Here is a 15,210-nt window from a genome sequence, read left to right as displayed (position 1 = left end):
CTCCTCTTTTTTCCTACGATCACGCCGGTGACCTGAATCATGTTTATGGTCGTCGTCTTCGTCGTCGCTTCGTCGTCGCGGCTTCCTTACGTGGTCTTCTCCATCAGCCCAACTGTTGGCGATTTCCATAAGTTTTGTAATGGTTTTCGGCTTCTTCCGCCCAAGTTCTTCGATATAGGATTATCATCGGATACCGTCGCTGAAGGCATCAATGGCCCTATCGACAGAAACGTCTTCGGCAGCGTTCAGGAGTTTAGTGAAATGCCCGATGTATGCGCGAACCGATTCTGTTGGTTTCTGGAGAAACTGTCGCAGTTCTTCGATTCCGATGGGTCTTTTGTATGTGGCCTGAAAGTTTTTGACGAAAGCGTCGACTAGATCGTCCCAGGACTTGATGGACCCCTTCGGCAACCCCCTCAACCAAGCTCGTGCCGAATCTTTCAGGTAAAGCTGCAAGCACTGCATAGCCACTACCTGATTTCCCTTGTGCAAGATCACCGTTTGCAGGTAGTCGTCTATCCAAGACCTCGGCTCTTGCTGACCATCATATTTGGCAGCGTCACTGGGCGTAGGTTTGAATTTCTTTGGCGGCATCGTCTCCCGAATCCTCTTGCTTAGGCAATCAGCACCTCGCAGTTCACCATCGTATTCCTGGGTTTCTTCGGAGTCCTCACTATCATAGCCTTCTCTCGCGGCACGCCGACGACGAGCCTTGTCGATTTTACTCTGTGTAATATCATCACGGGCATCCTTCGTGCGATGTTTGGACCCGCTGCCCTGATGCATACTCTTCTCCTTCCTGGGGGCGAGCTTATCTCCAAGTATCGCGAGGCTTTCCAAAGCGCCTCGGTGAGCTTGCGCCATCGGATTGTTGGGCGATGGCGGATGATTGATCAAATAGGCCGCGAGGTTTGCGGTTGCCCCTTCGGCCGTCTTTGGCCTGATCATGCCCGCAGTATTCGTAGTCATGAAAGAATTGGAAAGATTCGAAGTTATCTCCCTCGCATCGTCTTCCGAAAGGCGAGGAATCCGTGGCCGAAACCTGCCTTGGTTGCTTCGAGACGAACTTCCATGTGAGGGTTGCCCCCTTCGCCGTTCGCTTGATTGATCGGCTACCTGCCGGCGTCGATCGAGGTCATTCTGCTCTTTAGCCAACCGATCCCAGTTTTTCTCTAGAATCACATGATACGCATTGAGGGTTCCTGCCGAAGCTCCAATAGGAATTGGAGTACGATTAGCTATAGCATTGCGAGCAATGTCCCACTCTTCTCCGGTGATGGTGTAAGCATTGTCGTCATTACTGGCGCTAGTCTCGACGTTGCGGTGTCTACTGCGATTGTTATGCGGGGTACGCTTGCCCTCTGAGATTTTGTCTCCCGTGATAGGATTAATGATAGCATAAATTTGGTGATGGTCCACCTCTCAGGTGGTTGCCCAAGGGATGCTGCCGATACTTTCGTCATCCGAAGAGCTCCCGGCGCTGCAGCAAAAGGTGTATCCTCTGATCCCAACCCGTGCCTGGTGTCGCAGTTGATGCAGTAGTACGAGGTTAGATCCGATGACCCTGAATCATCAGATCCAACTGACATGGATGACATGGAACAGATCGGCGATGCCGACGGCGAAGACGTTGGAGATAGTTCCGACATTGCAACCGATAGAGCGGCCGCAATCAGTGACAAGGGATTAACTTGTCAATGCCTACAGATTGTAGACTTAGGGTTTCGTAAGAAGTAGAGGGCAAGTAGATCTCGAAGGTTTTCAGCCAAGATTACTTGGGCGCGGGATGACGTATCCCACAGATCGGTGATGAAGTAGTTGGTCCAGCAGCTGATGAAGCCGTAATCCTTGAAGTCCTTGGGGCGATCGGATCGGGCAGCCGAAGGATGCCTTCAGTGTTGACGCAGTAGTGCACGCTTCCGAACGCCATCTCCAACCCATCGCGTAGGCCCGAAAAGGTCGAACGCGATGAATCGGTGTGCGGAGTAAACTCGAAGGACCCGAAACGAATCGAGTTCCCCGAGCTTGGTGAGGAAGGAGCCGACGATGATTTCGGTGATGCCGATCCGGAGGTAGTCGGCGAGATCGAAACAGCCGATGAAGTGCCTTGTACCAACAGATTTCCCACTGACGGCGCCAATTGTCGGGGGTGCTCCCCGGCAATGCCCACCATGAGGGGCTTAGGGTTGACGGAATCCTGCAGGCTAGCACGAGACATCGGTGATCGAACAAACGGGGAGAGAGATTTACCTAGGTTTGGGGCCCTCGATGAGGTAAAACCCTTACTTCCTGCTTGTCTGATCTTGATTATCGAAAGTATATCGGGTTACAATGGGGTAGCCGAAGGACTACAGTGGTCTCGCTGAGAGGCAAGGGTTCTAAGCTCTAGGTTTGATCTTGCGGTGGTTCTATGCGTGTAAGTTGTCCTCCGACAGATCCTCTCCTGGCCTTTATATAGTAGGCCAGGTCTCAAGAGATCTGTCCGGATTCGACTAAGATACAAAGAGTTATAATCTAAGGTTTCCTTGTTTCGTCGTCTTCTTTCCTTGTTCATCAAGTACCTTCCTTCGGATGAGTCATCTTCTTCGACGTCGACGCGTAGGCCCACTTCAGATATTCGGTAATCTTCATGGGCCCCTGGTTGGGCCAGTGGAGGTATCCTAATGTTGGTTACCCAAAGGGTAATGCCCACATCACCTACCCTAGGCGTTGGCTAGGTCCAGGCCGCGCCTAGGGGTGGTTTGGGCGCCCTGCTGCGCCTCTTTGACCCCCCTTCGGACTTCGTCTTCGTTACGGTAAAATATTGACTTTGGCTTTTGTTTCGTCCAATTCCGAGAATATTTCCTGTACAACTTTTCTGAAATACAAAAACAGCAGAAAACAGGGAACTGGCACTGTGGCATCTTGTTACTAGGTTAGTGCCGGAAATCATGTAAAAGTGCAACGAAGTGTATGCAAAACATATATGAATTGGTGTAAAACAAGCATGGAGCATCAAAAATTATAGATACGTTTGAGACGTATCACTTATGTGTAACTTTAAGATTCCTGGAATTATATAACCACTCAACGCAATGTGGCTGCCGAGTGCTTCCATGTAGGCAATAATAGAAAATCCACCAAATTGTTGCTATCAATTTTGGTGTAGCTACCACCATCAATAATCATCTTGCAAGAGATGTCCTTGACTGTGCATTGGGTCTAAAATATATTCCACAGCTGCCCTTGTCCTTCTACGCAGTCTTCCAATACATGTTGCACCATCAAATTTGTACAATTTGCAGCAAGTTCATACCCATCCACATACACTTGTTCATTTTCTTCAGAATCCTCACCAGGCGACTCATCATCCTTCTCCTCATCGCTAGCAGAAATATAGCCATCTTGTGTGAGCATTGATGTAGTGCAGTTGGGAAAACCCCAAGAGGAAGGTATGATGAGCACAGCAGCAAGTTTTCCCTCAGTAAGAAACCAAGGTTTAATCGACCAGTAGGAAAAGGAAATCACTTCTGAAGGTTGTTGCTAGCTGACGTTGGCTGGGTCCAACTCTGAGATCACATTCTCAAGTTGAACTGCCAATTAAGCAAGACTGGGCTCCTTCTGATGATCAAGAGCAGCTAGATTTTCTTCTAGATGATGAAGACTATGGTTTTGAGTGCATAATATTTGTGCATCCAAAAGGGAGAAAGAGCAGAGCAAAGAAGCATCATGAAAGGGTATCGTATGATGATACTAGGGAAAAAAGTTCAACAACATGCACAACATATCCTAGAAACCTTCTGCCTTCCCAACATCCTTCGAAAGCTACAAACTTGCCGGTGGAAAATAAATGTTTGCAAAGTGTAGGAGCATCTCCATCATCTAGTCCACTAAAATCGGAGTCATAGATGGTATTAACGGCCTTACATTTTGATTAAAATGCCAAATCATAGCAGATCTACCTCAGCTACAAAAGGCATCAAATTCAAAGCTAATTGTAACCCTAGACATCGGAGAACAAAATCGAAACACTCACCGAGCTTAGATCCATGGAAGATTCCTCACCATCAGCCCATGAAACCATGTGCGGCGGCGGCAGCGGAAGAAACTCCAGCGGCGGGGCAGCGATGCTGAGCTCGAGCGATGATGGGAAAAGAAGCAAAGGGAGTGGAGTGAGAGTGCAGAACGGCTATTTTCCTTTTTTATCAACGCGGTCCGAATGGAGCCCTAATGGCCGTGACCTTCCTCTGTCCACTCTTGCCACGTGGACCTGACATGGTGGACCATAACGGTCATAAACATGGTTAACCAGCTAAACGCGACGGATCAACACTTCTTGTCACGACCCTACCTCTGAAGTGGTATTTATGTGTCGAAAATCCTTGAAGTAGTACCCTGACAAATTCGTCTCAAATGTGGTCATTTTCTCCATCGTACACTTGTGATGAAATCTAGCACCCATACGGCAGAAAGGAGTAGAACCAGAATACTACTCCCTCCATCCCAATATAAGTTAATGTTTTCTAAGTTTGATAAAATGTATGCATATAAGAATCCATGATAGTGAATCAAAGTCAATAAATTCACCATAAAGGATATTTGATGTAGATATTCTTTCCTAAAAATTTAGTAAAAGTTAGTAAAATCTAACTTCTGAATAATTTTAGGCTGGATGTGCAATCTAGGTTGGATTTTTTTTAACCTAAGTGTAGTAGTAAATCGGGAAACATACCTATTAATCAAAGGGATTAGTAGTAAATCGGGAAAAAAAATAATGGCGCTCTCCCTCCTGGCGACTCCCCTGGCGACCCCCTCGGCGACCGCATGGCGATCCTAGGTGATGGCCGCCATGGATCTCCGATCGTGCTTGGATTTCACTCCAGGCATCGCACTTGCTAATCAGGTTCGATCTAAATTCTCCACTCCCATCCACTCCCTCTCTCCAGATCTAGGTTTCAGCCTCCTCGTCTCCTTTGGCCGGTCTACCTTCCGCCTTGATGAATCTCAGGTTGCAACTGCTCTGGAAGCATGCATCGGTGGCATTGATCACTACCTCTGAGTTTTCTCTCTTCGTGATCGTGTCTTTAGATTCACAGTTTGCTCTAAGGCTGTCGATTTTCTTATTAAAAATCTCAGATCATACTCTTGTCAACATTTCTCGTGTTTCTTCCATCTTTGGAGCTCGGGGGGACCCAACTGGCAATATGAGCACCGGCTTTGGCTTGACGAATATGCTGCTGAATGGATTTTTGTGCCAAAGAAGAATCGCTTCCTCACAGGAGCTAATGCTGTGCCAATCTCCGATCGTCGACAGTTCATCCGTGTGACTCATCAATCGCCCATTTCGCCTGATCCACTTATCTCGGATCTCCCGTCTCCATCCCGCCCACCCCTGTTTTCAAATTCCCCAGCCCGATCCACGACCCATGTCAGCCCAACACCGTCTCCCCAGCAGCCCACCCAATCCCACCAACACCCCTCCACACCGAACCCATCCCACCAAAACCCAAGGGCGTCTTCACCTGACCCTCGCTCGATCTGTTCACGTTGCCTTGCACCCGACCATATCTCGCTTGATTGTTCTTCCGAGATTAGACGCCGGTCTTGTTACCATTATGGGCATATCAAGAAGCATTGTTTTAATCGCCGCCTCAAACAACAAGTCTATCGTATCAAATCAAAACTTCCCTATACCCCTGCCTCAAACATCGCTCCTGTCGTTGCCAACACCCCTCCACCCATAAACCCTACCACCATACCGACTATCCCCTGCCTTTGTGCAGATCACATCAACCCTCCGCCCCCCGTCGACAACTCCTCATCAACCATGGCCACCTACCCCTGCGACCCTTACCCCCACCTCCCCATTGGTACCGACATCATCCCTCCATGCATTCATCATCGTCGTCGAAGCCACCATATCTTTGGTGGTAGCCATCTGCTGATCTGTGACGACTGGGCCATTTCTGCCATTGAGCCTCCCATCGAGCCAGAGCAGTACCAAGGAGTTGTTGACATCATCGTGTTGTTTCTGCATGAGCAGGGTTTTACGATCCGATCTACCTCACGATCTGGTATGGGCACGGCTCTTCTTCAATTCCCCAACTCTTTATCACTGGAATTAGCAGTCAACCGTAGCCCTTTTTCATTGGAGACTCTGTCCTACGCATTATTCCACACAATAGAGGACTGAATTACAGAGACTGTACCTTTACTCATGATGTGTGGATTATGATGATGAATTATCCTCTAGAAGCATGGATGGTGGAAAAGATCCGTGAACCTGTCAGCTCCTTTGGACGCTATCTAGTATGGCACCGTGACAATTCTAACAAGGCACGCATCATTGTAAAAATTAGGGTTACCAATCTTCTGGATATACCCATCAGCCATGTACTAGTGGAAAATACTAATGATACGGGTCATGGACACTCATGGACATCGGTTATTTACATTCTGGATGCTAGACTGATTGGAGGATTGGGAGCAGATGAAGATCCTATTGATGATGGTGCTAATCCGCACCCTTTACCCAACATCCCCTTTGGTGGTATCTGGGACGACCATGATCTTGAACCGAACCCTGATGCACACCATGATGAGATGGATATTAATGGAAATGCTGCTCCGCAAGCACCTCATGCTGCACCAGCGGCGGATCAGGAACCTATGACTTACACCCCACCGCTGCACAGGCATGACCATGCATTTTCTGCGCAAGATCTTGCTGCATCCTTGGCCACGAACACTCTGAATCCTATGATTGAAGCAGTTGACAGTTATGCTGCTATGAATAAACTGATGATCGACTTGCTCCAACAAGCGCCGGCAATGCTCAACAATATCAACCCTAGTCATGTTTCTGCTGCTCGTATCACCACATTCGATGTGGTTGACATTGCTTCGGCTGCATGCAAATGTCTGCTAATCTATTTATGTTTCTGAACCCGTTCCTGCTCCAGCTTCCACGGTTCAGATTATTGAGATTGATGAGGAGCCTCCAATGCATTTGCAAGAGTATAGTCAGGCCAATCACTCGTCTGCACAAGAATTCTATGACGATCATGATGCATCGGATGAAGCCATGGATAACCTGTACAATGATCAATCGGTGTGTTCAGTGGAACGGGATGATCACACCCCTTTTAAGCGTAAAGGTGCGGAACCAAAAGATGTGACTGAAGTTCATCGCAGTACACGCATTGCCACCAAGAAAGCTGGTTACAAAACTAAGGAAGCAAAGGAGAAGGGTGAAGCGAGCAACTCAGTTGATATTAATACCTCTATGCAGCATGATCCAAAGAATAAAAAGCAAAAGGGAAAAACAAGAAGTTGGCATCCTCCTCATCCTCGACTCATCAAGCTTCTGTCATTGACGAATCTGCTCCTCCACCACCAGAGCTCCCGATCGAGACCATTCAAGCCATTGCTATCAACCAATGCAAGGTACCTCCTAGTGAGGTGACCGAAGACCGTCTCAACTCCACCAGTGGCTAATGGAGTGCAACCATCCATCCTTTCATCCTGGCACTCCTTGTGGCCAGTTTATATTTGCTTTTTCTTCATCATCATCCATCCCTTTCCCTTTCCATGACTTTTGGTCGGATGTAATAATCATGAATCTGTGTTGTGGGCATGTACTTACTCAATCTTGGAGTACCCACAACGTCACATTTTATCTCTTTCAATCCATCGTTTTTTCCGACTCTGTCATTGCATGTGATATGAATCCCATGAAATCACTATTGAGGATGTTTGTGCTCTATACCTTGCCTGCCTACTTATTTATATCACGAGAGCCTCAATTTTTTGAGCTTCATATGATCAATTACATTGATCATATCATAGTCACCTCACCAGCAAAGTATCCCAATGCATAGAAACTGGAATTTATTGGATTGGAACTTGAGGGGTATTAATTCACAACCTAGATGGGATGACATAAGGAAGCGATCAGAGGAAAGCAATTGTGCGATTATGTGCTTCCAAGAGACTAAAAGGGAACATTTTGATCTTGCTTACATCAAGAATTTCTGTCACAGAAAATTTAATTCTTTCACTTATGTTCCTTCCATTGGTAACTCGGGAGGGATCATCACTATATGGAATGGCAATTTATTCAGTGCCACAGTCATAAGTCAATCAAGCTTTCAGATTACTATTGAAGTTAAATGCAACATCTCGGGCATTATTTGGACTATTACTAATATTTATGGCCCAGCTCATGAAGAACATCGTGAAGATTTTATTGATTGGTTCAGCAATATTGATTCATCGTCTATGAAATATTGGATGATTCTAGGTGACTTCAATCTTATTCGTGATCCACAAGACAGAAGTAGACCTGGTGGGAATTCAAATAATATGTTGGCTTTCAATAGTGCCATACTAGCACATGATTTGGAGGATATACCTATCAAAGGACGTGCCTACAAGTGGAGTAATATGCAATCTCAGCCGTTGCTAGAAAAATTGGATTGGATCTTCACTTCTCCTGAATGGACTTCGGAATTCCCCAATACCATGGCTTTCCCATTGGCACACATCGGATCGGATCATATTCCTATCCATATTCAAGTTGGATCACACATTCCAAAAGCTCAAATCTTCAGATTCGAGAACTACTGGTTTGATTTTGATGGTTTCATGGAAGTTATGTCCTCGGCATGGAATAATGCTCCATACAAAAGTGATGCTGCTTTATCACTTAATTCTAAATTCAAGTGTCTTCGAATGGCTTTGAAGAAATGGAGCAGGAATATTTCCCAACTCAATAATACCATTAGCAATTGCAATTACACTCTTGCTATGATGGATGGAATTGAGAATCAGAGAAGACTCACTACTATGGAAAATAATTTCAGGACTATTCTCAAGGCACATACTTCCAAATTGCTTGAAGCTAAAAGAATTTATTGGAAGAACAGAGCGAAAATCAGATGGATAAATCTTGGAGATGAAAATTCCAAATTTTTCCACACCATTGCTACTCAAAGCTATAGGAAGAACTACATCACTTCACTCAAAACTGATGACAACTCCTATGTTACCAATCATGACCATAAAGCGGCCATTATATGGAACTCATATAAGGAAAGACTTGGGGTCTCAAACTAGCCATCCATGTCTTTCAATCTGAATGACTTGGTCCATAGACACAATCTTGATCATCTTGACAACCCCTTCACCAATGAGGAGATCATGGCAACTATAAAGGACATGCCTACTGACAGAGCCCCAGGACCAGATGGTTTCAACGGTTTTTTTATGAAAAAAATTTGGGACATTATTCAGCAAGATTTCATCAAGCTGGCTCATGATTTTTATCATGGACTCATTAATCTTGACAGTATTAATTCGGCATACATCACTTTAATTCCAAAGGTGAATGATCCCGAGAATATGAATGATTTTCGACCGATCTCCTTGGTTAGTCTACCAATCAAATTTCTCACCAAGCTCTTAGCCAACAGACTGCAAAAAGAAATTATTCCAATGCTACACCAGAACCAATATGGTTTCATCAAAGGAAAGACTATACATGACTGTTTGTCGTGGACATACGAATATCTCCATATATGTCATTTATCAAAGAAGCCTATCATAATTCTGAAAGTCAACTTTGAAAAGGCCTTTGACAAAGTTGAATATAGTGCTATCATTGCTATGTGCTCTGCACTTGGTTTTGGGCCCAAATTTCTCTCATGGATCAAACGCATTCTTTACTCAGCCTCTACCTCAGTACTACTCAATGGAGTCCCAGGGAAAAAGATCTTATGCAAACGTGGTGTAAGACAAGGTGACCCACTTTCACCACTTTTATTTGTATCCACTGCTGAAATCTTGCAATATGCTATCAATGATGCGTGGCAAAGGGGTATTATTAGCCTTCCCATTGATAATGATTTTGGACAGAAATTCCCCATTATACAATATGCCGATGATACACTTCTCATCATGCCGGCTTGTATAAATCAATTGGCAAATTTGAAGGACATTCTTAATCAATTCAGTGATGCTACAGGGCTGAAAGTAAATTATAACAAAACATATTTGGTGCCTATCAACATCTCAAAGGAAGAGGCACAGACTCTGGCTGCATCTTTTGGTTGCAAAGTGGAGAGTCTTCCATTCACATATTTAGGCCTCCCTCTGGGTACCACTAAACCATCTGTCGATGATCTAATGCCTCTGGTGTCAAGATTGGATAAGAGATTGTCTGGTATCTCCTCTATGCTCTCATACACTGGAAGATTGACACTACTCAATACCACTCTGAATGCTACCCTATGTATGCTATGTGTACAATCAAGATTCCAATCACTATTTTCGTACATTTTGAGAAGAGTTGCAGGCAATTTTTATGGGCAAAAAATGATAAATATACTCAAGGAAAATGTCTGGCCAGTTGGGATATGATATGTAAGCCAAAGGACCAAGGTGGCATGGGAGTTCTCAATCTATGAACTCAAAACAGTGCTCTACTCATGAAGAATCTATACAAATTTTATAACCACCATGATATCCCATGGGTGAATCTTATATGGCAAGCTTACTACTACAACAACAACATCCCCCATTTATGAAATAGGAAAGGGTCCTTCTGGTGGAAAGATTGCCTCACTATGATAGATGATTTCAGAGGTATGACTTCTTCTACAGTACATAATGGAAACTCAGTATCTTTGTGGTATGATAAATGGGATATTGATGGTAAAAAAGAGATCCAATACCCACGCCTGCTATCATTTGCAAAGAATAACAGAATCAATATGCATGAGGCTACCAGCTCAGAAGATATATATGATCTCTTTCAATTACCACTCCCTATTGAAGCTCATCAAGAACTTAGGGATTTGCAATTGGATTTAAATGGAATAGTCAGCTCGGATCAATATGATACATGGAGTTTCAGTTGGAGTGAAGCATTTTTTCCACAAAGAAAGTTTACAGAGCCCTTATTGGTAATAATGAAGTGGCTAAACCAATCCTTGATCTATGGATGACATGCAACATTCCGAGACAGAAATTTTTTGCCTGGTTGCTCTTGAATATCAGACTCAACACTAAAGATCTCATGTGCAGAAAGAATTTTTATGTACAGTATAAAGACTGTGTATTATGTGATACATGCCCAGAGGAGACACTTATGCACCTATTCTTTGAATGCTCCTTCAGTCAAAGTTTCTGGTGGGCTATTGGCATAGAATGGAATATAGATCTTCAGCTTATAAATATGATATCTGATGCATGCTAGAGATACAAGCTGGATTTCATCATGGAAATTTTCATCTCTGGATGTTGGACTATCTGGGATCAGAGGAATGGATATATTTTTAGAGACATTGCACCCTCTATCACAGCATGCACCTCCAATTTTAAATCTTTCTGTAACACCAATCTTCATAGGGCTAGACCTAGTTTGAAGGAAGGCATGACCTCCTGGCTTGATACTTTGTGAATAGCTAGGTCAGAATATTTGTTACCACTATCCTCTTGTAAATTTTCCACCCCTTATTATATAAACATCGACAAACAGTAGGGTTTTTGCCCTACTGTAGAATTGTCAAAAAAAAGGGATTAGTAAGGCAAAAGAATTAACACAACCAATTAGAGGTAATTAACATGGCCAGGCACCTATTAATCGCTGATTCGGCCGTTTAAACAATGATTTAGGTCTTTCACAATGGGAGGTTCTTAGCATCATAGGTAAAATGCATATATGGCATCATAGTTAATTAATGAGGAGAGATAGCGGTGTTGTATCTTAGCTAAGATATACAATATTTGCACGGAGTCATAATGCACAAAAGTGGTTAGCCCAATCACATGCCTACATATCACTAAAATTATTAAATGTAGAGACAACTTTTAAGAAACAATCCATTGAAGATGTTGTCTCTTAAGCATTTATTTTACCTATGGTATTGTGCTAAGAGACTCTCCATGTCTTATACACATAAATATATGCATTCATGACAGTGAATCAATGTCAATAAATTCGCCATAAAGTATATCTATAGATGTAGATATTTTTTTTTTCTTAAATACTTGGTCAAAGTTAGTAGGATTTAATTTCTAATTAATTTCAGGTAGCTTATTATATTTTGGTACTGAAGGAGTAGCTTCCATTCAAAAAAGAAAAGAAAAAAAGAGGAAAACCATTACCATGGCGAGGGGTTCTCTGGTTGCAGCAGCCATGGCCGCGCTAGCCGTGGCCCTGGCGCTTTCCATGGCGGCGGAAGTAGTTGAGTTCTCCGACAGCGACCTGGCCACGGAGGAGTCGGCGTGGGCGCTGTACGAGGTGTGGATCGCGCGCCACAGGGTGGTGAGAGGTTCTAGTCAGCTAGCTATAAGGATTAAAATAATATATTGTTGCTTAGTTGGAAGAGAGAGAGGAGGAGAGAGAAGAGGAGTGGGCTGTTATGCAAGAGCCAGCTCTAGCACGTGCTCCTAGGCACTATGTGAAAGTAAATGGTGGACCATACATAGATAAAGTAATACAATTTTATAGCTCACTATTGTACATATTGGCTCTAGAATGACTATAGATGACATGAGACATAGGTTATAGCCGACTGTTGGCTCTATTGTTAAACTTGCTCTGAGGGACAGCGCTGAGAAGATGCGCCGCTTCGACATCTTCAAGAAGAACCTGCGCCTGGTCCGGGAGTTCCACGAGCGCGACCCTTCGTACAAGCTGGCGATAAACAAGTTCGGGGACATGACCGGGGAGGAGTTCAGCGACGCCTACGGCGGTTGCGAGCGACTCCGAGTCGTCGCAGACGACGGCGGCGGGAAGGGGCAGGGCGGGTTCGCCGTGTCCGCGGTGGACGACGCCAACCTCCCTGAGGCAGTTGACTGGCGCCAAACGGGGTACGACCTCCGGCCGGCGGCCGTGACCGCCATCAAGGATCAAGGCCCCTACTGCAGATCTTGCTGGGCTTTCACCGCCGTGGCAACAGTGGAGGGCCTCTTCTCGATTAGGAGGAAGATCCTGACGACCCTGTCGGAGCAGCAGCTTGTCGACTGCGATAAGCTCGACAGAGGCTGCGTGGACGGCTTGGCAGGAACCGCATTGTCGTACATCACCAACAGTGGCACCGGGTTGGCCAGCGGCGCAAGCTACCCGTACACCGGCCGTAACGCTTCCTGCAGGAAGGCCTTCTTCAGCCCCTTTGTGAAGCTCAGCGGCCATGTATGGGTGAAGCCGTTCTCGGAGATTGAGCTGAGGAAGGCGGTGGCGGCCCAGCCCGTCGCCGTGTCCATCGGCCTAGAGGATCCATCAGATGCATTCAAAAATTACCATGGCGGGATATTCCAGGGACCCTGCAGCACGTTGGGTGGGCACGCCATGACGCTCATCGGCTATGGCACTGAATCCGGTAACGATTACTGGATTCTGAAGAATTCATGGGGTGAAGGATGGGGAGAGCATGGCTATATGCGGCTGAGGCGTGACGCCAACGAGCTCGGCACACCTGGGACATGCGGTATCCTCCTCCGTCCCGTTTACCCCCTGATGCATTAGAAGCAAGGTGCAGCAAAGAAGATTGTCGGCAAATGTGTAAAGTCCTAGTTTTTGCATGTACATCTCTGAATATTTGCTGCATCTCTGAATTTTTGCAAGCCCATATCCGAAATCAATGTTTCAGTGCAAAGTTTCAGTGTAACCTGAAAGTTTCAGTGCAAAGTTGATGATTATATGGTGTTCATCAGTACAGACTGAATAAAAACATATATTATACTGAAAAATCTACAGTATACTCAACCTAGTCCATGTGGAAATTGTTGAACCCTAGAATTTCTGTGTTGTATTGCAATGACCCTGTGGGGTATATATAGAGGTACAATGAGGGGAGAAGACTTGGACTACAAGAAGATCTAATCCTAGTCTAATCTCAGCCGTACATGTATTCTAACATCCCCCCTCAGTCGTAGCGGGAGTGAAACGAACGCTTGCGACTGGAGAAGTCACGCGCTCCCATCGCTTCTCCTCCTTGTCATCATCGGCGTCCCCTTCTGGTTCCCTCTCTTCCCTCCCGCAGTCACAGCGGGAGTGTCGTGGGCGCAAGTGACGACGTGGACGCTGTTGACTGGAGTTCTTGAGTTGCCGTAGACGTATTGTTGATGTTGATGTCGAGGTAGCCGAGCGTGATGTAGTTGTGGTCGAGGTATGGTCGATGTCGTAGTCGTCATATGTGGTGTAGCCGTATTCGCCGAAGGTGCAAAAAATTGCGGTTCTGCGGCGGCGGTAGGTTTTGTCGTAGTGCGGCGGCGGCAGCGGTTCTGCGGCGGGTTTTTGTCATAGTACGGCGGCGGCTAAAAGCGGCGGCGGCAGGTTGTAGTGTTTTGGTTGTAGGCGACGGCAGTATTGACGAAGATGTCGATGAAGACCATGTTGATGTAGACCTTGACGATGTCGCACGACGTAGAACTCGACGTAAATCTTAGTGTAGTCGTACAGCTTGACGTAGTTGTTCATGTCGGTGCAGTGTAGAGTCGCTCGGTGATCTGATCGGTGATGATGTAGATGGCGTGCTGGCGCGCGTGAGATCGATGACGTCGGCTCGGTGAAGATCGCGTCCGAGCGCCTGTCCCGAAATGGATGAAGATCCGCTCGCCCTTCCGGTGTCCCTGCGCTGGTAACTGGCTCAACGAAGTTGTCGCCAGCCCGGCTCCGCGTCGTGGTCAGCGGCCGGTCGTTAGCTGCTGATATCCGTGTTGGCTCGTTCTTGGATGGAGGCGCATGGATCTGCACCCTGGCCGTCCAGTTCGGCTTGGACGCGCCGGCGCACGAGGAGCTTGCTGGTGGTGTAGATCGGATTGAACCGGAGACGATCTAAAGCAGATTGAACTAGGAATCTTGCACTGATTTGCACCAGATCTTGGGTCGTGGAGGTAGAGATTTTATTTGGCTAAAACAGATCTAATCTATGGAATTTGGGAATTCGGAAATTTGGATCTAATCTAAAACTAAGAACCGATTAGATCTTTGATCAAAACCGGGTGCCGCGCCCCCAAGGAGAAGATCTCCCCGGGGGCGGCGCTATGCGGAAGTGGTGAGAAACCCTAGGATCGGCGCCGTGAGGTTAACCGCTCTGATACCATGTGGAAATTGTTGAACCCTAGAATTTCTGTGTTGTATTGCAATGACCCTGTGGGGTATATATAGAGGTACAATGAGGGGAGAAGACTTGGACTACAAGAAGATCTAATCCTAGTCTAATC

The 15,210-nt window shown here is 45.8% G+C and overlaps 1 protein-coding gene across 1 annotated transcript; it reads left to right on the top strand.

Annotated features, from left to right (window-relative positions):
- Window positions 1-12,148: 12,148 nt before the first annotated feature.
- LOC127349302 (thiol protease SEN102-like) lies at window positions 12,149-14,825 on the top strand. The gene is made up of 3 exons (XM_051375045.2): window positions 12,149-12,307; window positions 12,554-13,472; window positions 14,653-14,825. Exons 1-3 carry the CDS (start codon window positions 12,149-12,151, stop codon window positions 14,823-14,825), a joined length of 1,251 nt encoding a protein of 416 aa, XP_051231005.2.
- Window positions 14,826-15,210: the final 385 nt, after the last annotated feature.

This window comes from Lolium perenne, chromosome 4 (assembly GCF_019359855.2).
Source record: "Lolium perenne isolate Kyuss_39 chromosome 4, Kyuss_2.0, whole genome shotgun sequence".
NCBI lineage: Eukaryota > Viridiplantae > Streptophyta > Magnoliopsida > Poales > Poaceae > Lolium > Lolium perenne.
This window is presented reverse-complemented; position numbering and strand designations above follow the sequence as displayed.